Source organism: Eschrichtius robustus, chromosome 10 (assembly GCF_028021215.1).
Source record: "Eschrichtius robustus isolate mEscRob2 chromosome 10, mEscRob2.pri, whole genome shotgun sequence".
Lineage (NCBI taxonomy): Eukaryota > Metazoa > Chordata > Mammalia > Artiodactyla > Eschrichtiidae > Eschrichtius > Eschrichtius robustus.
This window is the reverse complement of record NC_090833.1, coordinates 70,054,519-70,079,113: the sequence shown is the minus strand read 5'-3', so window position 1 is coordinate 70,079,113 and position 24,595 is coordinate 70,054,519. Positions and strand designations below refer to the sequence as shown.

General features: G+C 36.0%; 1 protein-coding gene across 5 annotated transcripts in view; it reads right to left on the bottom strand.

The window, feature by feature from the left end:
* Positions 1-24,595, bottom strand: part of FOCAD (focadhesin) — a 311,119-nt gene that overhangs the window by 149,286 nt on the left and 137,238 nt on the right. For all 5 annotated transcript variants that reach the window (XM_068553655.1, XM_068553654.1, XM_068553656.1 and 2 more), the window contains 4 exons: positions 17,775-17,879; positions 17,275-17,376; positions 16,618-16,748; positions 14,314-14,440 (listed from right to left, as the gene is read on the bottom strand). In XM_068553655.1, the coding sequence (XP_068409756.1) occupies positions 14,314-14,440; positions 16,618-16,748; positions 17,275-17,376; positions 17,775-17,879 (465 nt within the window). The remainder of the gene's footprint in view (positions 1-14,313; positions 14,441-16,617; positions 16,749-17,274; positions 17,377-17,774; positions 17,880-24,595) is intronic.

Below are 24,595 nucleotides of genomic sequence, written 5' to 3'. Positions count from 1 at the left end.
TTATTAAAATATCTCTAATAGTTTCCCAGCTAAAAGCACTCTGCTAATTTCACATAAAAACAAAGAAAATGTCATATGTGGACAAAATAGCTAAGTAAAACATATGTGTCTTTCTCTGATATTTCATATGGCTTGATAAGCTCTCTTTGTAGTAAAAGGCCCATAAAAGTGTTCACGATTTCCCAGTATCCTTTACTTAGAAGCAAGAAGACAAAATTGTTTTACTAATCATTCCTATAGGAATGAAATATAACTTGGCTGACCAGGGAAGTTAAAAGCAATGGAGAAGAGAATATGCAAAGGATCTGAATAGACATTGCTCCAAAAAGATACACAAGTGGCCAATAAACACAGGAAAAGATGCTCAATATCCCTAGTCATCAGGGAAATGCAAATCAAAGCCACATGAGATACCACTTCACACTCACTAGGAAGGTTACAGTTAGAAAAAAAAGCAGATAACAAGTGTTGCTGAAGATGGGGAGAAATTAGAACCTTCACTCACTGCTGGTGTGAATGTAAAATGGCACAGCCACTTTGGAAAACAGTTCTGGAAGTTCCTTAAACAGTTAAACACAGAGTAACCATATAATCCAGCAATTTTATTCCTGGTGTATATCCCTCAAAAATGAAAACATATGTCCGTGCAATAACCTGTACACAAATATTCTAGCAGGATTATTCATAATAACCAGAAAGCAGCAAAAATCCAAATGTCCATCAACGGATGAATGGATAAATAAAATGTAAGATAGTCATATTAAATATTATTCGACCATAAAAAGAAATGAAGTATTGATACATGCTATAACACCGATGAACCTTATAAATATGTTAAGTGAAAGAAGCCAGATACAAAAGACAATATATTGTCTTCATTCAGATGGAATCCATCCTTTCAATCTCTCACTGGAGACCATGATTAATGATTAAGCAGTAGTAATTGTAGGCTTAATCTGATCCTACCAAGCCCAAATGAATTTCATGATGATGACTTTCAAAAGTGAAGAGTCCATTGTCAACCTTAGGAAAAAGAGCTCAACTCATAATACAAAGGCAAGGATGGGAAAGCCCAGTAAAAGCTAATTTTGGATGGTTTTCCAACTGAGGTAAATATTTTCTTAAACATAGGGTTATTCAATTTACTCTTATTCTTTTTGGTTTTTAAAATTTCACTGTTTTAGGCTGTCTTTCTATATTCTTAATTATACTTGATAGTCAAGGATCTACAGAGAAATAGAGAAATCTCTTCCAAATGTTTCTGGGAAGAAGACTTATAACTATGCTGAATATTTTCATTCTTGAAACTCTTGGCAGCCATCAGTGCTTCACACATGATATCAATTAGAAGACAGAATAAATAGCTTCATAGAAGGTAGCCTGGCTTCTGTAGATAGCATGCTGGCAAAAAACCAAAAGATTAGCCCAAAATTACTAAATGTGGACTGGCAAGGGCCACCAAATTGAGTATATTTTACAACTTAAACACACATCACAGGACACAACAGCAGCAGCTCCACAAATAAAGAATACACACACAAAAAGCTTGGAAAGGCTTAAGCAAGGTCCATCAAGGGGGACTAGATTATTTCTACTTATTTAGATGAACATAAAGTTATTCATTACCAGACATAAAAAAAGAATATTTTTATAGCCAAAATTAACAGTGATGCAGTCAGCTTCAACAAATTCCACAACTCCAGACATTTGTAATATCTATAATGAAAACATGGTAAATAACACTTATTCACGACTAGTAAGCAACAATAAAATAGTGGGTTCATCCCCTAGACAAGAAAGAGAGATGAAAAAGAAGGGATAAAGAAATAAGTATTCTTTGTAATAAAATGAAGTTAACTGATTACTGGTATTGGTTTTTGACTTATGAATGCCCATCTTATTACAAAAAGGATTTAAAGAGGCTAGTATCTGTTTGTTAGAAGGACAACGTATTAAATTCTTATCTCATTTGCAACATTTCAGTTGAAGTTTCTTAAAAGTGAATTTTGATAAAAATATTATAAGGGATTCGGATTTTATAACATTAAAAGAGAGAGGGGGTGGGAAGAGAGAAACACAATAAGAAAGAAAAATGCCTTTAACCAAGCAAAGGAAAGGAGTATTGAGGTACCAATTAAGACACAGGCTTTATTAAATAAAATACTTAGACATGATGCCTCAATTCCTCTAGAGGACAATGGAACATAAGAAGGTAGTTGCTATAGAATGAATGTTTGTACCCACACCCCTAAATTCATATGTTGAAATCCTAATCCCCAAGGTGGTGGTATTAGGAGATAGGGTCTTCGGAAGGAGATTAGGTCATGAGGGTAGAGCCTTCATGCCAGGGATTATAAGCAGACTACAGAGAGCTACCTTGCCCCTCTGGCTATGTGAAATTACAGTGAGAAGACAGTTGTCTATAAGGAAGAAGCTGGCTATGAACCAGGAAGTAGGCCCTCACCAGACAGTGAAAGGGCCAGCGCCTTGATCATGGACTTCCCAGCCTCCAGAACTGTGAGAAATAAATAATTGATGTTAATAAGACACTCAGATTATGTTATTGTTATAGCCTCCTGAATGGATTCAGACTATAAGATAGTCTGATAGTGGGCTCAGAATTATCTTTATGAGTAGTGGTTTGGATTGAGGGAATGGATTTGGGGCTACATATGCAACAATCCCAAGTGGTCTCCTTTAAATATAGAAAAAAGTACCAAAAGGTTTAGCAGTGAAGGGTTAGGATACCATCTGGAAAAAGAAACTAAGTCACTATCATATATTATGTGAGTTTTAGAGGAGAGATTAAAAAGACTACGTAGACCCTCCTTGAGGGCATTGACTATAACCAATTTTTCAGGAACAAGTTTGATATTTAAAGAACACCTACGTGGGTAGACATTATGCTAGGTCTCTTTTGTTTGTAATCCCATTTTATCCTCATTTGAGGAAATAAGGCTCAAAGAGGCCTCCTCTCTGGGGCAAGGGTACAGTGCTGGGAGTGGGAGACAAACACATTTAAGGGAACAGAGACAGCTTGGACCCGAACCTCAGGGCTTCCACTCCATCAACTTTGGACCTGACCCTGCCCCTGATAGGGTGCTAATGGCCAGTGAGCAGAGGGGAAGCCACACCTCACACTTGGCTCTGGCCCTGGTTCCTCCATCTCCAACCCTACTTCCTGCTAGATGATAACTGTCAGAATACCCTGAGGAAATGCATGGCTTTTGTTCATGTCAAATCCATCTCTCCCACCAAAGGCACTGGGCACACACAGACTGTAGAGAGACACTCCCACATAAGGAAACCTCTTCAAGACTGCAATAGGTAACTGTTTCATCTAATTTCACAGAGACAGAGAAAGTTAAGCAAAGTAAGAAGATAGAGGAACTAGTCTTGATTGAAAGAACAAGAGAAAACCCCTGGGAAAATAAATAATGAAATAGAAATAAACACTTTACAAGATAAAGAATTCAAAGTATTAGTAATAAGAATGCTAACTAAATTAGGGAAAAGAATAGATGAACACAGTGAGAATTTTAACAAGGAACTAGAAAATATACAAAAAGAACCAATCAGAACTGAAGAATACAGTAACTGAAATGAAGAACACACTGAATAGCAGACTATGTGATACAGAAGAACATAAATGATCTGGAAGATAGAATAATGGATATTACCCAATCAGAACAGCAAAAAGAAAAATAAACGTTAAAAAATGAGAACAGTTTAAGAGATTTCTGGAAAAACATGAAGCATACCAACATTGGCATTATAGTCGTTTCAGAAGGAGAGGGGAGAGAAAGGGGGTTGAAAATGTTTTTGATGAAATTATGGCTGAAAAAGTCCCAAACCTGAACAAGGAAACAGATATCCAGATACAGGAAGCACAGAGGGAATCCAAACAACATGAACCCAAAGAGACACACACCAAGATATATCATAACTAAAATGGCAAAAGTAGAAAATAAAGAGAATTTTTTTTTTGGCCATGCCAAGTGTTATGCGGGATCTTAGTTCCCCGACCAGGGATCAAACCCATGTCCCCACAGTGGAAGCTCAGAGTCTTAACCACTGGACTGCTAGGGAAGTCTGTAAAAAGAGAATTTTAAAGGCAGCAAGAGAAAAACAAAGAGTCATATACAAGGGAACCCCCATAAGGCTATCAGCTGATTACTCTGCAGAAACTTTGCAGGCCAGAGGGAGTGGCATGATATATTCAAAGCACTTAAAGGGAAAAACCTGCAACCTAGGATACTCTACCGAGCAAGATTATCATTCAGAATTAAAGCTGAAATAAAAACAAACTTCTCAGGCAAGCAAAAACTAAAAAAATTCATCAATACTAAAGCTACCCTAAAGAAATGTTAAAAGGTCTTTTCTAAGTTAAAGAAAAAGCTATAATAAGAAGTAAAAATTTATAAGAAAGGAAAAATCCCACTATGAAAGGCAAATATATAGTAAGGACTGAGGATCAACCACTTGATCCTCAGTATGAAGATTAAAAGACAAAAAATGTGAAACTAGTATGAAATGTGAAACTAGTATGAAGATTAAAAGACAAAAAATTGTAAAAGCAATTATAACTACAATTAAAAAAATGAAGATGTAAAATAGGACATCGAAAACACAAAATGTAGGGGAGGGGAGTAAAAACAGGTGTATCTTTTAGAATATGTTTAAAATTAAATGACTACCAGTTAAAAATAAGTAGATATGGTTATAGGTCAACATGAACCACAAATCAAAAACCTACAATAGATACCAAAAAACTAGAAAGAAACACAAGCATACTACTAAGGAAAATCATCAAACCATAAGGGAAGAAACAAACAGAAGAAGAAACGAACAGAGAAGAACTACAAAAACAACTGGAAAACAAGCAGTAAAATGGCAATAAGTATATACCTGTCAGTAATCACTTTAAATGTCAGTGGACTAAATGCTCCAATCAAAAGACACAGTGGCTGATTGAATAAAAAATCAAAACCTGTCTATACGCGGCTTACAACACTCACTTCAGAGCGACACACACAAAGTGAAAGTAAGGGGATAGAAAAAGATATTTCATGCAATCAGAAATGACAAGAAAGTGGGGGTAGCAATACTCATTTCAGACAAAATAGACTTTTAAAACAAAGTCTATAACAAAGGACAAAGAAGGGCATTATATAATGATAAAGGGATCAATACAAGAAGAGGATATTACACTCGTTAACATATATGCACCCATACAGTAGGACCTAAATATACAAAGCAAATATTAACATACATAAAGGGAGAAACTGACAAAAAACAATAATAGTAGGGAACTTTCACACTCCACTTACATCAATGGACACATCATCTAGACAGAAAATCAATAAGGCAACCATAGTCTTAAATGACACAAAAAACCAGATGGCTTAATAGATATCTACAGGACATTCCATCCCAAAGCAGCAGAATATGCATTCTTTTCAAGCGCACATGGAACATTTTCCAGAAGAGATCAAATGCTGGCCACAAAACAAGTCACAACAAATTCAAGAGGATATAAATTATATCAAGCATTTTTTCCAATCACAGTGGTATGAAACTAGAAATCAATTACAGAAAGAAAACTGGGAAAATAACAAACACCTGGAGACTAAACAACATGCTACTAAAAAACCAACGGTCAATGAAGAAATCAAAGAGGAAATCAGAAAATACCTTGAGACAACTGAATATGGAAACACAATTTTCCAAAATCTATGGGATGCAGCAAAAGCACTTCTAAGAGGGAAGTTTATAGTGACACAGGCCCTCCTCAAAAAACCAAGAAAAATCTCAAATAAACAACCTAACCTACCACCTAAAGGAATTAGGAAAAGAAGAACAAACTAAGCCCAAAGTCACCAGAAGGAAGGAAATAATAAAGATCAAAGAGGAAATAAATAAAATAGAGACCTAAAAACAAAACAAAAAAAACCAATGAAGCCAAGAGCTGGTTTTTTGAAAAGACGAGCAAAACTGATAAACTTTAGCCAGGCTCATCAAGAAGAAATGAGAGAGGAAAAAAACAAAATAAGAATTGAAGAGGAGAAATAACAACCGATACCACAGAGATACAAAAAATCATAAGGGACATACGACATATGAATAATTATATGTCAACAAATTGAACAACCTAGAAGAAATGAACAAATTTCTAGAAACATGCAACCTGCTAAGGCTGAATCAGAAAGAAACAGACAATCTGAACAGACTGATCACTAGTAGTGAAATTGAATTTATAATTAAAAAAAAAAAATTCCCAGCAAAGTCCAGCATCAGATGGCTTCACAAGGGAATTCTACCACCAAACATATAAAGAAGAGTTAATACCTATCCTTCTCAAACTATTCCAAAAAATTGAAGAGGATGGAACACTCACAAATTCATTCTATGAGGCCACCATTACACTAATACCAAAACCAGAAAAAGACATTCCAAAAAAAAAAACAATTTCAGGCCAATATCTTTGATGAATATAGATAAAAAAATCCTCAAAAAATTATTAGCAAACTGAATCCACTGATACATAAAAAGGATCATACACCATGATCAAGTGGGATTTATTTCAGGGATGCAAGAATAATTCAATATTCGCAAATCGATGTGGAACACAACATTAACAAAGAGAAGGATAAAAATCATGTGATCAGGGGCAGAGTCAAGATGATGGAGTAGGAAGATGTGGAGTTCGCGTCGCCTCAAAACTAGGGCACCTACCAGGTGCTGGTGGGGGACCTCAGACACCTAAGGGGATGGGAGGAATGCCCGTGCAACCAGGTAGGACGTGGGAGGGAAGAAGGGGGGGGAGGAAAAGTGGAAGTGGGATGGGACCAGCATGCCTGAGGGGTGGCTGGGGGAGGAGAGGGGTTCCCACTGTCAGAGGGGCCCACTCAGGGCGACGGGATGAGCGGGGACGGAGAGAGACCTTTGGGGAATTGGGGGATCAGAGGGAAATGCAGCCAGCATCTCCCCAACTTGCTCAGGCCCCAGCAAGTCTGCTGGGATCCCAGGCTTGAACCTCTGCCCTCCAGGGCCCCTCCAGCTGGGCGGGTCCTGAGGACATGGGAGGGAAGGTGGGGAGGAAAAGTGGAGATGGGACGGGACCAGCCCCTGAGGGGCAGCTGTGGGATAGGAGGGATTCCCATGCTCGGAGGGGCCCACTCCCAGTGAGGGGATCAGTGGGGATCAGGAGAGATCTTCAGGGGATAGGAGGGGAACATGGCCAGCATGTCGCCTGCCCACTCGGGCCCCAGCAAGAATGCTGGGATCCTGGGCCTGAACCTCCACCCTCTGGGGCTTCCTCTGGCTGCATGAGTCCTGAGCCTAAGCCCGGCCTCCCAAAGGCCTCTTCCAGCCAGGTAGGTCCTGACATTAAGCCCCACCCGCCCAAGGCTTCTTCTAGCCTCTTTTTTTTTTTTTTTTCTTTTTTCTGCTGAGGTTCTGTTTTGCTTTGTTGTTGCTTCATTTTTATTTTTATTTTTCTAATATATTTTTATTTTTCTAATTTTATTTTATTTTTTTATTCTTTCTTATTGTTCTGCTCCTTTTGGTTTGTTACATTTCTTTTTCTTTTTTTGCCACACCACATGGCTTGCAGGGTCTTGGTTCTCAGGCCAGACATCAGGCTGGAGCTCCAGTGGTGGGAGCACCGAGTCTGAGCCACTGGAATGACAGAGAACTTCAGGCCCAAGGGAGTATTAATTGGTGTGAGCTTTCCCAGAGGTCCTCATCTTGACATCAAGACCTGGCTCCACCCAACTGCCTGCAAACTCCAGTGCTGGAAGCCTAACAGCAAACAACCAGCCAGACAGGAACATAGCTGCACCCATCAAAAAAATGAGATGACAAAAAAATATGGTACAGACAAAGGAGCAAGATAAATCCCACAAGACCAAATAAATGAAGAGGAAATAGGGAACCTAACTGAAAAAGAATTCAGAGTAATCATAGTAGATGATGATACAGAATCTTGGAAATAGAATGGAGGCACGGATTGAGAAAATACAAAAAATGTTTAACAAGGACCTAGAAGAACTAAAGAACAAACTGTGATGAACAACACAATAACTGAAATGAAAAATACACTAGAAGGAATCAATAACAGAAAAACTGAGGCAGAAGAACGAATAAGTGAGCTGGAAGATAGAATGGTGCAAATAACTGCCAAAGAGCAGAATAAAGAAAAAAGAATGAAAAGAAATGAGGACAGCCTCAGAGACCTCTGGGACAACACTGAATGCACCAACATTCGAATTATAGGGGCCCCAGAATAAGAAGAGAAAGAGAAAGAGTCTGAGAAAATATTTGAAGATATTACATTCGAAAACTTCCCTAACATGGGAAAGGAAAAAGCCACCCAAGTCCAGAAGCACAGAGAGTCTCATACAGGATAAACCCAAGAAGAAACACACCAGGACACATAATAATCAAACTACCAAAATTTAATTGAAAGAAAAAATATTAAAAGCAGCAAGGGAAAAGCAACAAATAACATACAAGGGAATCCCCATAAGGTCATCAGTGGATTTTTCAGCAGAAACTCTGCAGGCCAAAAGGGAGTGGCAGGATATATTTAAAGGATGAAAGGGAAAAAAATACAACGAAGATTACTCTACCCAGCAAGGATCTCATTCAGATTCAACAGAGAAACCAAAAGCTTTACAGACAAGCAAAAGCTAAGAAAATTCAGCACCACCAAACCAGCTTTACAATTGCTAAAGGAACTTCTCTACACAGGAAACACAAGAGAAGAAAAAGACCCACAAAAACAAACCCAAATCAATTAAGAAAATGGTAATAGGAACATACATATTGATAATAACCTTGACTGTAAATGGATGAAATGCTCCAACAAAAAGACACAGACTGGCTGAATGGATACAAAAGCACGACCAGTATATATGTTGCCTACACGAGACCAACTTCAGACCCAGGGACTGAAAGTGAGGGAATGGAAAAAGATACTCCATGCAAATGGAAATCAAAAGAAACCTGGAGTAGCAATGCTCGTATCAGATAAAATAGACTTTAAAATAAAGAATGTTAGGGCCTCCCTGGTGGCGCAGTGGTTGAGAGTCTGCCTGCCAATGCAGGGGACACGGGTTCGAGCCCTGGTCTGGGAAGATCCCACATGCCACGGAGCGACTGGGCCCGTGAGCCACAACTGCTGAGCCTGCGCGTCCGGAGCCTGTGCTCCGCAACAAGAGAGGCCGCGACGGTGAGAGGCCCGCGCACCGCGATGAAGAGAGGCCCCCACTTGCCACAACTGGACAAAGCCCTCGCACAGAAACGAAGACTCAACGCAGCCATAAATAAATAAATAAATAAAATTTAAAAAAATTTTAAAAAAAAATAAATAAATAAAAAATAAAGAATGTTACAAGAGACAAGCAAGGACACTACATAATGATCAAGGGATCAATCCAAGAAAAAGATATAACAATTATAAATATTTATGCACCCAACACAGGACCGCCTCAATACATAAGGCAACTGCTAACACCCATAAAAGGAGAAATTGACATTAACACAATAATAGTGGGGGACTTTAACACCCACTACCACCAATGGACAGATCATCCAGACAGAAAAGTAATAAGGAGACACAAACTTTAAATGACACAACAGACCAAATAGACTTAATTGATACTTACAGGACACTCCACCAGAAAGTGGCAGAATACACTTCCTACTCAAGTGCACACAGAACATTCTCCAGGACAGATCACATCCTGGGTCACAAATCAAGCCTCAGTAAATTTAAGAAAATTGAAATCGTTTCAAGTATCTTTTCTGACCAACACTATGAGATTAAAAATCAATTACAGGAAAAAAAACTGTAAAAAAATACAGACACATTGAGGCTAAACAATACACTACTAAATAACCAAGAGATCATTGAAGAAATCAAAGAGGAAATCAAAAAATCCAAAGAAACAAAGGACAATGAAAACATGATGACCCAAAACCTACGGGATGCAGCAAAAGCAGTACTAAGAGAGAAGTTTATAGCAATACAATCCTACCTCAAGAAACAAGAAAAATTTAAAATAAACAATCTAACCTTACACCTAAAGCAAGAAGACAAAGAAGAACAAACAAAACCCAAAATTAGTAGGAGGAAAGAAGTCATAAAAATCAAAGTAGAAATAAATGAAATAGAAACAAAGAAAACAATAGCAAAAATCAATGAAACTAAAAGCTGGTTCTTTGAGAAGATAAACAAAATTGATAAACCTTTAACCAGACCAATCAAGAAAAAAAGGGAGAGGATACAAATCAATAAAATCAGACATGAAACAGGAGAAATTACAACTGACACCACAGAAATACAAAGGATCATAACAGACGACTACAAGCAACTATATGCTAATAAAATGGACAACCTGGAAGAAATGGGCAAATTCGTGGAAAGGTACAATCTTCCAAGAATGAACCAGGAAGAAACAGAAACTATAAACAGACCAGTCACAAGTAATGAAATTGAAATCGTGATTAAAAATCTTCCAACAAACAAAAGACCAGGACCAGATGGCTTCACAGGCGAATTCTATCAAACATTTAGAGAAGTGCTAACACCTATCCTTCTCAAACTCTTCCAAAATATAGCAAAGGGAGGAACACTCCCAAACTCATTCTACGAGGCAACCATCACCCTGATACCAAAACCAGACAAAGACATCACAAAAATAGAAAATTACAGACCAATATCACTGAAGAACATAGACACAAAAATCCTCAACAAAATACTAGCAAACAGAATCCAACAACACATTTAAAGGATCATACACCATGATCGAGTGGGATTTATCCCAGGGATGCAAGGATTCTTCAATATACGCAATCAATCAATGTGATACACCATATTAATAAATTAAAGAATAAAAACCATATGATCATCTCAGTAGATGCAGAAAAAGTTTTTGAAAAATTCAGCACCCATTTATGATATACACTCTCCAGAAAGCGGGCATAGAGGGAATCTACCTGAACATAATAAAGGCCATACACAACAAAACCACAGCAAACATCATTCTCAATGGTGAAAAACTGAAAGAATTCCCTCTAAGATCAGGCACAAGAAAAGGATGTCTGCTCTCGCCACTATTATTCAACATAGTTTTGGCAGTCCTGGCCATGGCAATCACAGAAGAAAAAGAAATATTAAAAATCCAAATCTATATATAAAACACTGATGTAAGAAATCAAAGATGACACAAACAGACGGAGAGATATACCATGTTTTTGGATTGGAAGACGCAATATTGTGAAAATGACTGTACTATCCAAAGCAATCTACAGATTCAGTGCAATCCCTATCAAATTATCAATGGCATTTTTCATAGAATTAGAACAAAAAATTTTACAATTTGTATGGAAACACAAAAGACCCAAATAGCCAAAGCAATCTTGAGAAAGAAAAATGGAGCTGGAGGAATCAAGCTCCCTGACTTCAGACTACACTACAAAGCTATAGTAATCAAAATAGTATGGCACTGGCACAAAAACAGACATATAGATCAATGGTGCAGGATAGAAAGCCTAGAGATAAACCCACGCACCTATGGTCACCTAATCTGTGACAAAGGAGGCAAGAATATACAATGAAGAAAAGACAGTCTTTTCAATAAGTGGTGCTGGAAAAACTGGACAGCTACATGGAAAAGAATGAAATTAGAACATTACCTAACACCATACACAAAAATAAAATCAAATGGATTAAAGACCTAAATGTTAAGAGCAGACACTATAAAACTCTTAGAGGAAAACATAGGAAAAACACTCTTTGACATAAATCGCAACAAGATCTTTTTTGACCCACCTCCTAGAGTAATGAAAAGAAAAACAAAAATAAACAAACGGGACCTAATGAAACTTAAAAGCTTTTGCACAGCAAAGAAAACCATAAATGAGATGAAAAGACAACCCTCAGAATGGGAGAAAATATTTGCAAACAAAGCAACTGACAAGGGATTAATCTCCAAAATATACAAACAGCTCATGCAGCTCAACATCAAAAAAACAAACAACCCAATCAAAAAATGGGTGGAAGACCTAAATAGACATTTCTCCAAAGAAGACATACAGATGGCCAAGAGGCACATGAAAAGATGCTCAATATCACTAATTATTAGAGAAATGGAAACCGAAACTACAATGAGGTATCACTTCACACCGGTCAGAATGGCCAGCATCAAAAATCTACAAACAATGAGGGTGTGGATAAAAGGGAACCCTCTTGCACTGTTGGTGGGAATGTAAATTGATACAGCCACTATGTAGAGCAGTATGGAGGTTCCTTAAAAAACAAAAAATAGAACTACCATATGACCCAGCAATCCCACTACTGGGCATATACCCTGAGAAAACCATAATTCAAAAAGACACATGTACCCCAATGTTCATTGCAGCACTATTTACAATAGCCAGGACATGGAAGCAATGTAAATGTTCATTGACAGATGAATGGATAAAGAAGATGTGGTACATATGTACAATGGAATATTACTCAGATATAAAAAGGAACAAAAATGGGTCATTTGTAGAGATGTGGATGGACCTAGAGTCTGTCATACAGAGTGACATAAATCAGAAAGAGAAAAATGAATATTGTATATTAATGCATATATGTGGAATCTAGAAGAATGATACAGATGAACCATTTTGTAGGGCAGGAATAGAGATGCAGCGGTAGAGATCAGACATGTGGACACAGGAAGGGATGGTGGGATGAATTGGGAGATTAGGATTGACATATATACACTACCATGTGTAAAATAGACAGCTAGTGGGAACCTGCTGTATAGCACTGGGAGCTCAGCTCGGTTCTCCGTGGTGACCTAGATGGGTGGGATGGGGGGGGAGGGAGGCCCAAGAGGGAGAGAATATATGTATGCATATAGTTGATTCACTTCGTTGTACAGCAGAAACTAACACAACATTGTAAAGCAACTATTCCCCAATTTTTAAAAAAAATCACATGATTATCTCTATAGACACAGAAAAAGCATGTGACAAAATTCAATATCCATTCATGATAGAAAATTTCATCAAAGTTGGTATAAAAGGAACATATCTGAACATAATAAAGGTCAGTTATTATAAACCCACAGCTAACATCACACTCAATGGTGAAATGATGAAAAGCTGAAAGACTTTCCTCTAAATTAACAGATGAATGGATAAAGATGATGTGTGTGTGTGTGTGTGTGTGTGTGTGTGTATTCCAAACATACATAATGGAATATTACTCAGCCATAAAAAAGAATGAAATTCTGTAATTTGCAACAATGTGTATGAACCTACAGAATATTATGCCTAGTAAAATAAGTCAGACACAGAAAGATAAATACTCTATGTTATCACTTATCTGTGGAATCTAAAAGATAAAACAAATGACTGTATATAACGAAACAGAAACAGACTCACAGATACAGAGAACAAAGTAGTGATTACCAGTGGGGAGAAGGAAGGGAGGAGGGGGGAGGTAGGGCTATGGTATTAAGAGACACAAAATACTATGCATAAAATAAATAAGCAACAAGGATATATTGTACAGCACAGGGAAATATAGCCATTATTTTTTTAATAACTTAAAGGTAGTATAATCTATAAAAGTATTGAATTAATATGTTGTACACCTGAAACTAATATGATATTATAAATCAAATATACTTCCATTAAAAAACAATAATAAAGCAGCTTACAAGGCTGCATAAAAAATTTTTTTACATAAAAAACTTCTGTTAGGTCAATGAATGATCTTTGATGTAATTACCACATTTCTCCAAAAGATTAAAGATTTCCTCTGCTGTGCTATAGTTTTGGGAGCAGTCTGAAGTTCAGAAGATGATTTAGAGACTCGGTTCTAATATCAGTCCATCCTACCCAGTCTGATCATTAGGAAAGAAAGGATCCTTTGCCAATCTTCAAGCCAACAAAAGTTTTTGCTGGCTATAAAACTGCCACTGGCCCATGCTGATTTCCTTACCTCCTCTGCTTCTAAGGCTCTCTAATCACGAAACAAAGAAGCAAATATACTCAAGAGTTCTCCTATAAGCATACTTCTCCTTCTATATTAACAAAAATAAATAACAACAAGAAGAATCTAAAGTCTGGTTTTCTTTAGCCTCTAGAAAAAGTCTACATGTTTCAAGACTCCACTCTACAAAGAATTTGTAAAGTAGACTGTCTTATTTCACTCTTCTGAACAAAAAATCTCCTACATCCTTGTAACTACAATGGCTTGTAAATTATTTTCTTCGAAATTATACAAAACAACTCAAAAAAGCCCACCTCAGCCTGGCAGAGTGCATGAAGACCTTGTAACACCAAGGCTGCTGGAGTAGCTTGGTCAGGCTTAGTGCATTCATTCAACATCTGGGAAATAGCTGCCAACATATCTGCACCATGCTGATATGGCCTACAAGAAATGACAGTTTAGACACAAGATTAAAGCCAAAGAACTATATTACTACTCCAAGGTCTTTTGCCTGAACAAAAACATTAATGTTTTCCTTTACTCTTGTGCCTATCAAACGTTGACCCTCAACTAATAATACCATATGCTTTTGTTCAAAGATTTGCATCTTCATCATTTCTGCTGTACCTTCAGGCTCATTTTTGGTATTACTACCCAAAAAAGAAGACACTCCTTAACAAATTTTATTCTCCCTGAATCACAAAACCTATTGTCTGAATTGGCAAAAACTCAAGTCGATAATAATAGTGAAAAGAACTGACTTACCTTATTGAGATCATCAGTAAAGCCAGCGATTTGAGATCAGAAGATGATTGGTCATAGCAGTATTACAAACTAAAGTGGGTATGCCTATCACAATAATGACGATAATGATAATGATGATAAAAATAATAATAATATGGATTATAACTGACTGAGCACTTACTTCATGCCAGGTACTGTGCTGGATTCACTCACTCATCCTCCTCTCCTTCCTCTATCCCACATATATTGTGCTATCCCCAGAATGCTTTTAACTTCATAAAGAAATGCTCAGGTCTGCATTCTTTGTAACCCCTCAGCAATATAATGCTTCTCTCTTTTTTTTTTTTTATATTTATTTATTTATTTATGACTGTGTTGAGTCTTTGTTTCTGTGCGAGGGCTTTCTCTAGTTGCGGCAAGTGGGGACCACTCTTCATCGCGGTGCGCGGGCCTCTCACCATCGCGGCCTCTCTTGTTGCGGAGCACAGGCTCCAGATGCGCAGGCTCAGTAATTGTGGCTCACGGGCCCAGTTGCTCCGTGGCATGTGGGATCTTCCCAGACCAGGGCTCGAACCCGTGTCCCCTGCATTGGCAGGCAGACGCTCAACCACTGCGCCACCAGGGAAGCCCAATGCTTCTCTCTTTTTAACAAAATATCAATTGAAAAAATTGCCTGACTGAATTCTATTGCTTCACTGTCTGCCAAATGGAAATCATTTAACAAAACTGGAAAAATTTGACGGATCTCGAGATGGTAACTGAAAGGTTCACTGAATAAGTTTTCAACAGACTCTGATCTGGTCTGATGTTTAACATCTCCTGAGCCTCAGCTTTAAGTATGTAAAACTAAAATGTTGGCTATCATCTCTAAATTTTTTCCATGCCAATACCTCAAGAGAATCTAATCTCTTAAGTCTTGGGTTAACACGTGTGTAACTTCAGACTAAGATGTTTTTTGTGTTGCCAAAAGGCTGAAGCTTAGAAAAAGGCAGAACTGCTGAGGCTTAAATACATTCTAATCCAAGATTTTACTTGAAACGAAATCATCCACATTATCAGCATCTGGGCCAACCCATTCATTGCACAGCTTCAGGAAGTACCATTCACAGTGTCATCATTGACAAAAGTGGGAATGATGCTCCAAGAATTCTACAGTGCAGTGGCTCAATCAATATATGAAACTGCAGGATTATAACTCATTTCAAATGTATCAAATCTATTTCCTCTCTAAGATTTTGGCCTTACCCTAATTCAAGAAAATAGAAATCTGGCAAGGTGGAGCTTTGCTTAGTGTTATTTCAGTCTTGTCACCTCCTGCCTAGTTATTAACCCATAACCTAGAACAGCAGAGTCATCTCCCTAACATCTTCATGTCTTCCTAAACCCTAAAGCATACACAGGAATTCAAGGTCATTTCCCTCCTTGTAATAATTCCTATTAATTCCATTCAATGAGTTATAAATAAGGCCTTCTCTATTAAAACATCTTATAAAAATCAAGCATAACATAGGGAGAATATAAGAAAGAACAGTTTGACCGATAATCCACTGCTTAGGTTTCAGGAATTTATATATAGAAAAATAGAAAATGTAACATCATATGTTTTATTACAACATTAAATTATTACACAGAAAAGGATATATAAATAGCCTCTAAACCTAGATATAAGTCTAGACCTGAAAAGACATGCCTGCTACTCAAAGTTATTGTCTGATGTTGCTAAATTTTAAAATCAGACAACTTGACTTTAATATTCATTTATTCTTACTCAAACATCCTCTGCCTATCTTTCCTCGCTTCTTGCTTGCAATAAAAAAATTAAATGCAAAATAATATATCATGATATACATTCCCAAGGGTCAAGCATGTCTTACCTTTGCTTACATATATCTCTGATCGATGCTGCTTTAGCTATCAGTTTCTCCCATTGGACCTCCTTGCCCACAGACAGAGAGGGCACATCGGACATGGCCATGAAACGCTGCAGTTCAGGATAGACACGATCCTAAGAAGGCAATTTCACAAAAAAGGTAATTTCACAACTTGAGTTGAATAATAATTGTCTCCTTTTATGCAGCATTTTCACCTCTAAATCTTACATCTGCATTGCAAATTACAATGTGTTTCATCTAATCAGAAAAAAAGAATCCTGTTATGATTGCTGGGGATTTTCTTACAGATCCATGTACTGTTCATTTCATAAAACAAGAAAAAAGTGGCAAAAACTCACTCTAATTACAAAGGCTCTAATCACTTATATTCCTATCACTTTTTCCACACAAATGGAAAAATAAATTTCAGAATTAAGGAAATAAGATTATTTTCTATTTCAATTTCTCTCTGAGAGTCAATCACAACTGACTGCATTATAGATCAAAAGCACCACATTAAATCAAAACTTCTCAATGCAATCATTGATGTCACTCACTAATATTACTTTATCAAAGCAGTGTCATGCATAATGACAAAATTAGCTTTCTTCAGTGAAAGGGACATGCTTAATACTCATACAAGTGTATATCTGAGCTTACCTGTTTTTCCCACAAAGAAGTCAACAAGCGCAAAGTGACAGCTTTTAGTTGCGGAGTGGTTCCAAGAAGTTGAATTACTCGTAGAATTTGTCCTATGCACACCTAGGAAACATTGAAGAAACTTTGGTTTCATAAATGCAAATGTGGATAACCCCAAGGTTACCAAAGGAACTTAAAAACCTCTGATTATAAAATAAAGACTGAAACGGAAGCTTACTACAGTATTACCCATCTTCTCAGAGGTTGGAGATAGCTTTGGGAGGAGCTAGTTAGCAATTCTGGGGGCATAAAGACCCAATCTCAGACAATAGCCAATGGGAAAATTTGATGAAAAAATGATTTTTAAAAATTAATTCTTAAATATTGTAACAAAAATGTTTGGCCCAACAAGGGAAGCAGTGATCACGGCAAAATTAAAGGGTCAAAATTTCACATGACAACAAACAAAATTCATGTCTCACTTTCTTTTTGCCCCAAAGTAAGTTGCTTAATATACAAACCTTGTGAACACCAAGTGTAGGCAAAGTATACAAGATATCATTGTATAACACAGGTTCCAGTGGTCTTCCTAACTTGAACATCAAAACTGGAATCAGATTTGGTACCTAAAATGAATTTAAAGAATGTATAAATTATGCCTTTTAAAAGAAATCAATCTATAAAGCAATCATTATTTCATTTTTCTCCAAAGGAATACTGTGAATATATATGAATTAAAAGCCTAAAAAAATGTCAGTTAGCCATTTGTTATTAATGGTAATTTCATAGTACCGCTAATATTCTATCTCTTTTATAATTACCTGTGAGCCCTTGTTCTATCCGTTTATACACATATACATATTACAGGGGTTTTTTGGTGTTAAAAAAATGCTTTTCTTAAACAACTATGACATTAACTCTCAGCAATACAAAAATAATTAATATATATCCTGCCCTAAAGAAGCTTACAGTTCTAATGAGTAGCATAGTAAAATATTCAATGGTTATTCCAATGTAAAATAATTAAAACCAATTGTAATGTAGGGGGGTTAATGGACAAAAATTTCCCTCCATGTTCATACTTCAATCCCTATGCATGACACAATAAAATAAGAAGAGAAAAATCATTTGTGGATCAAAAGACTTAATATTGTTAAAACGGTACTATTTCCCAAATACATCTACATATTCAATGCAATCCCTATCAAAATCCCAGGTAGCCTCTTTGCCAAAATTCAGAAATTGATCCTAGAATTCATTTGAAAACAAGGGATCCTGAAGAGCCAAAACAATCTTCAAAAGGAACAAAGTTTGAAGATTCAACCTTCCCAAATTCAAAATTTATTACAAAGTTACAGCAGTCAAAATAGTGTGGTACTGACATAAGGATAAAAATATAGATCAGTGAAACAGAACTCAGAGTCTAGAAATAAATCCTTACATTTAAGTCAATTGATTTTAGACAGAAAGGCCAAGAAAATACAATGCAGAAAGAAGAGTCTCTTTGAAAAATGGTGTTTGATTTTGACAACTGTATTTCCATATGCAAAAGAATTAATTTGGACCCCCTTCCTCACACCACATGTAAAAATTAACTCAAAATAGATTTCAGACCTGAATGTAAGAGCAAAAACTGTAAAGCTCTTAAAGAAAATATAGGAGTAAATCTTTGTGACCTTGAGTTAGGCAAAGCCTTCTTAGATATGACACCAAAAGCATGAGCAACAAAAGAAAACAAAACATTTCATCAAATTACAAATATTTGTCCTTCAAAAGATGCTATAAAGAAAATGAAAAGAACACACAGAATGGAAGAAAATATGTGCAAATCATATATCTAATGAGGAACTTACATCCAGAATATATCAAGAATTCGTACAACTCCATAATAAAGGACAAATAACTCAATTTTAAAAGAGCAAAGGATCTAAAAGGATACTTCTCCAAAGAAGATAAACAAATGGCCAAAAAAACCACGAAAAGATACTCAATTAGCATTAGCTATGACATAAATGCAAATCAAAATCAAATGATGCATGACTTCATACCCAATAGGATGGCTTGAAACCATAGCAAGTGTTAGCAAGGATGTGGAGAAATTGGGACCTTCATACACTGCCAGTGGGAGAGTGAAATGGTGCAGCCCCTTTGGAAAACAGTCTGACAGTTTCTCAACTGGCTAAACAGAATTACCATATGATCTAGTAACTGTACTCCTAAGTACCGACCCAAGAGAAATTAAAACATATATCCACACAAAAATTTGCAAGTGAATGTTCACAGAGGTATAATTTATAATAGCCAAACAGTGGAAACAACCCAAATATCCATCAACTGATGAAGGGATAAATAAAATACAGTATAACCATACGATAGAATATTATTCTGCCATGAAAAAGGAATCAAGATGGATGAACCATGAAAACATCAAGTGAAGTAAAAGAAGCCAGTCACAAAAGCCCACATATTATATGATCCATTTATATGAAATGTCCAGAATATGCAAATCTACAGAGACAGAAAGTAATTGCTTAGGATCGGAGAGGTGTAGGAGAAAATGGGGAGTGATTGCTAATGGGTACAATGTTTCTTTTGGTGGTGATGAAAATGTTCTTAAGTTATCTGTCATTATGTTTGCACAATTCTGTGAATATACTAAAAGTCACTTTGTACACTTTGAATGAATTAATTAAATGGCATGTGAATTATATATTATAAATATATATTTATATGTATATTTTATTATTTATATTTTTTTAATAAATATATGAAACTATATTTTAAAATCATTACGTGAACACCTATTATGAGCAAGGATCTCTACTTGATGGCACAAAATGTAATGCCAAAAAAATTTTATTTTCCTTATAGTGCATTTGACAAGTTTGTTGCCCAGAAATTGATAAATTTCCTCTATCTGCTGTAGTCTTAGAAAACTTGTTCCTTCTAAGCTTAGAAGACATCTATTTTAATCCAATCTCAAGAAGGAAAAAAAAAATCCTCATAACCCTACCAACAAAAAAAGTGACAGTTAAACACTGACTCATTAATGGACCTGACCATCACATACCACAGCGGCATTTGGAGCTACACATGTAATGGCTACAGACACACAACACACAGCCAGAATTTATGATGTTTTTAACAACTGCTGGGGCTCTATTGGAACAGAAGTTCCAGCACCCTCACCCTGAGCAAACGAAAGGAAACAAATTTTTGAATTGGCTTTTTAATTCCCCATTTTAATTAAAAAAGGTTATCTTAGATTGCACTGCACAGGTCTCAATGAATTACTCCTTCTGGGAAGATCTCTACCAAGACACTTTGACAGATTCTTAGTTCTGAGAAGGGCAATCAGTACATATAGTGGCATTTTACAAAATAGTGTATTTAATTATATGGCTTTTAACAAATGTTTTAATTATATTGTCAGGAAAGAAATAAAGTATTCTACTTATGCTAAAGAGTACACCTCCTTCATGATCCTCAGACCTAAAGAAGTATGTAAGGGTGTTTAGTTTTCTCTGGTAAGTTCAGAAATTAAAAAACAAAGTGGGAAATTTTTACAGCAAATAATCTTAGACTTAGATCTCGAGGCTATTCTAGTTCATATTAAATTCTCAAATCAATGGAAAAACAAAATAGGTGTTATTTCATTAGGTAAACACAGATATAGATATATATGTGTGGAAAACATTTTTTGCATAAAGTCTGAGCTGTTGTTTTCCAAATGAAAAGACATATATGTGTATTTATTGATTTACTTGAGATGTCACTATGGGCTCTTGATTCCTCTGCTCTTGAGTCTTCTATTCTCTGGAAGCAAAAAAAGAGAATGAATACTCTGCCTTTACCTTAAATTTAAAATAAGCTGGCAAGTGCCCTATAATTCACTGTCTCGAGACCTCCTGGTTTCATACAACTCAATGTTTTCTCTCCCTCCTTCAGAATTCAAGTCCTTGATTTAAAAAATTTGATTTCAAATGATGGAATCATTAAGGAAACCCCTCCCATAAGACTATCGGCAGGTTTCTCAGCAGAAATCTTGTAGGCCAGACGGGCATACAGAATGATATATTCAAAGTGCAAACAAACAAACAAAAAAACCCAGCCAACTAATAATACTATATCCAGCAAAACTTTCTTTCAAATATGTAGGAGAAATACTTTTCTAGATAAACAAAAGCTGAGGGAGTTCATTCACTAGGCCTCCCTTGCAAGAAATGCTAAAGGAAGTCCTTCAAGTTGAAAGGAAAGAACATTAGACTGCAACATAAAAATATATGGGGCTTCCCTGGTGGCGCAGAGGTTGAGAATCTGCCTGCCAATGCAGGGGACACGGGTTCGAGCCCTGGTGTGGGAAGATCCCACATGCCACGGAGCAACTGGGCCCGTGAGCCACAATTACTGAGCCTGCGCGTCTGGAGCCTGTGCTCCGCAACAAGAGAGGCCGCGATGGTGAGAGGCCCGCGCACCGCGATGAAGAGTGGCCCCCACTTGCCGCAACTAGAGAAAGCCCTCGCACAGAAACGAAGACCCAACACAGTCATAAATAAATAAATAAATAAATAAATAAATAAAAATTAAAAAAAATATATGAAAGTATAAAGCTCAGTGATAAAGGTAAATGTATAGAAAAATATAGAATACTGTAATATGTCACTTTTAATACCAGAATAGGAGATAAAGACATAAATATAAATAGCTAACTATAAAGATATGTTAATGGATATACAACATAAAAAGATGTAAGTTGTGACATCAATACCATAAAGTGTGTGGGGGGGGTGAAAAAGTAGAACATTTACATGCAATTAAAGTTAAGTTATTATCAGCTTAAAATAGGCTATTATAACTGCAAGGTGGTTTCAGTTAAGTGCCATGGCAACCACAAAGAAAATAGCTATAGAAGATACACAAAAGATAATGAGTAAGGAATCAAAGTATTTCACTACAAAAAAATCAACAAAACACAAAGTAAGACTGAAAGAGAGGAAAAGAGGGACACAACAGCTATAATTCAGACAAAAACCAGTTAACAAAATGGCAATATTACATCCTTCCTGATCTATAATTACTTTAAATGTAAATGGATTAAACTCCCCAATCAAAAGACAGAGTGGCTAAAAGTTAAAAGACAAGATACAACTAAATGCTGTCTATAAGAGATTTACTTTATATTTCAGGACACACATAGACTAAAAATAAAATCACAAAAAAAGATACTCTATGCAAATAGTAACCTCTAAAAGAAAGCAAGGATAGCATAACTTATACCATACAAAATAGACTAAGTCAAAAACTGTCACAAGAAACAAAGAGGAACATTATATAATGATAAAAGAGTCAATTCACCAGGAAGTTAAACAATTATAAATATATATGTACCCAACATCAGAGCAATATATGTATGCTCAAGTATACAAAGCAAACATTGACAGAACTGAAGGGAGAAATAGATACCAACACATATAATAGTAGATTTCATTACTCCACTTTCAATAATAAATAGAACATCCAGACAGAAGATCAATAAGAAAACAGAGGACATGAACAACACTATGGACCAAATGAAGCTAACAGACATATACAGAACATTCCATCCAACAGCAAGAAAATACAAATTCTTCTCAAGTGCATACACAACATTCTCCAGGAAAGATCACATGTTAGGTCACAAAATAACAAATTTAAGAAGACTGATATCATACTAAGTATCTTTTCTTACCACAGTGGAATGAATCTAGAAGTAAATATTAGTAAGAACACAGGAAAATTCACAAATACATGGAAACTAAATAACACACTGCTCATCAACAGATGAATGGATAAAAAACATGTGACATACACACACACACATATATACATACACACAATGGAATACTACTCAGCCATAAATAAAGAATAAAATTTTGCCATTTGCAACAAAATGGATGGACCTGGACGGTTTATGCTTAATGAAATAAGTCAGACAGAGAAAGACAAATACTGTATGTTATCACTTACGTGTAGAATCTAAAAAATAAAGCAAACTAGTAAATATAACAAAAAAGAAACAGATTAACAGATATAGAGAACAAACTAGTCATTACTGGTGGGAAGAGGGAAGGGGGGAGGGGCAATATAAGGATAGGGGATTAAGTTTATACAAACTACTATGTATAAAATAAATATACTACAAGGATATATTGTACAGCACAGGGAATCTAGCCAATATTTTATAATTACTATAAATGGAGTATAATCTATAAAAATTTTGAATCACTATGTTACACACCTGAAACTAGTGTAATAGTGTAAATCAACTATATTTCAATTTTAAAAAAGAAAGAAAAAGAATCTCAAATAAACACTCTAACCTTATACCTCAAGGAACTAGAAAAAGAAGAATAAACTAAGTTCAAAGTTAGCAGAGGGAAGGAAATAATGAAAATTAAAGCAGAAATAAATGAAGTAAATAATAGAAAAAAATCAACAAAATTAAAAGTTAGTATTTTAGAACATCAACAAAACTGACAACCCTTTAGCTAGACTAAGAAAAAAAGACAGAAGACTCAAATAAAATCAGAAATGAAAGAAGAGACATAACTGATACCAAAACAATACAATGGATTTTGAGACAACCATATACAATTATACTACAATAAATGGGATAACCTAGAAGAAAAGGCTAAATTCCTAGAAATATACTTCTCACCAAGACTGAATCATGAAGAAATAGAAAATCTGAACAGACCAATTATAAAGAAGGAGATTGAATGAGCAATCAAAAACCTCCCAACATAGAAAAGCCCAGGACCAGATAACTTCACATGTGAATTCTACCAAACATTTAAAGAAGAATTAACACCAATCCTTAAACTCGTCCCTAAAAATTGAAGAGGTGGGAACACTTCTGGACTCATTTTATGAGACCAGCATTATTCTCATACTAAAACCAGACAAAGACATTACAAGAAAAGAAAACTACACGCAAACATCCCTAATGAACACAGATGCAAAAAGACTCAACAAAATACTAGCAAACAGAATTCAACAACACATTAAAAGGATCAAAAATCATGACTAAGTGGGATTTATCCCTGGGGTGCAAGGATGGTTCAACATGAAAATCAATCAATGTTATAAACTACATTAATAGAATGAAAGATAAAATCACATGATCATCTCAATAGTCACAGAAAAAGTGTTTGACAAAACTCAGCACACTTTCATGACAAAAACATTCACTAAACTAAGAATGGAAGAAAATTACCTCAAAATAATAAAGGCTCTATGACTATGAAAAGCCCACAGATAATATCATACTGAAAAGTAAAAACGAAAAACGTTTCCTCTAAGA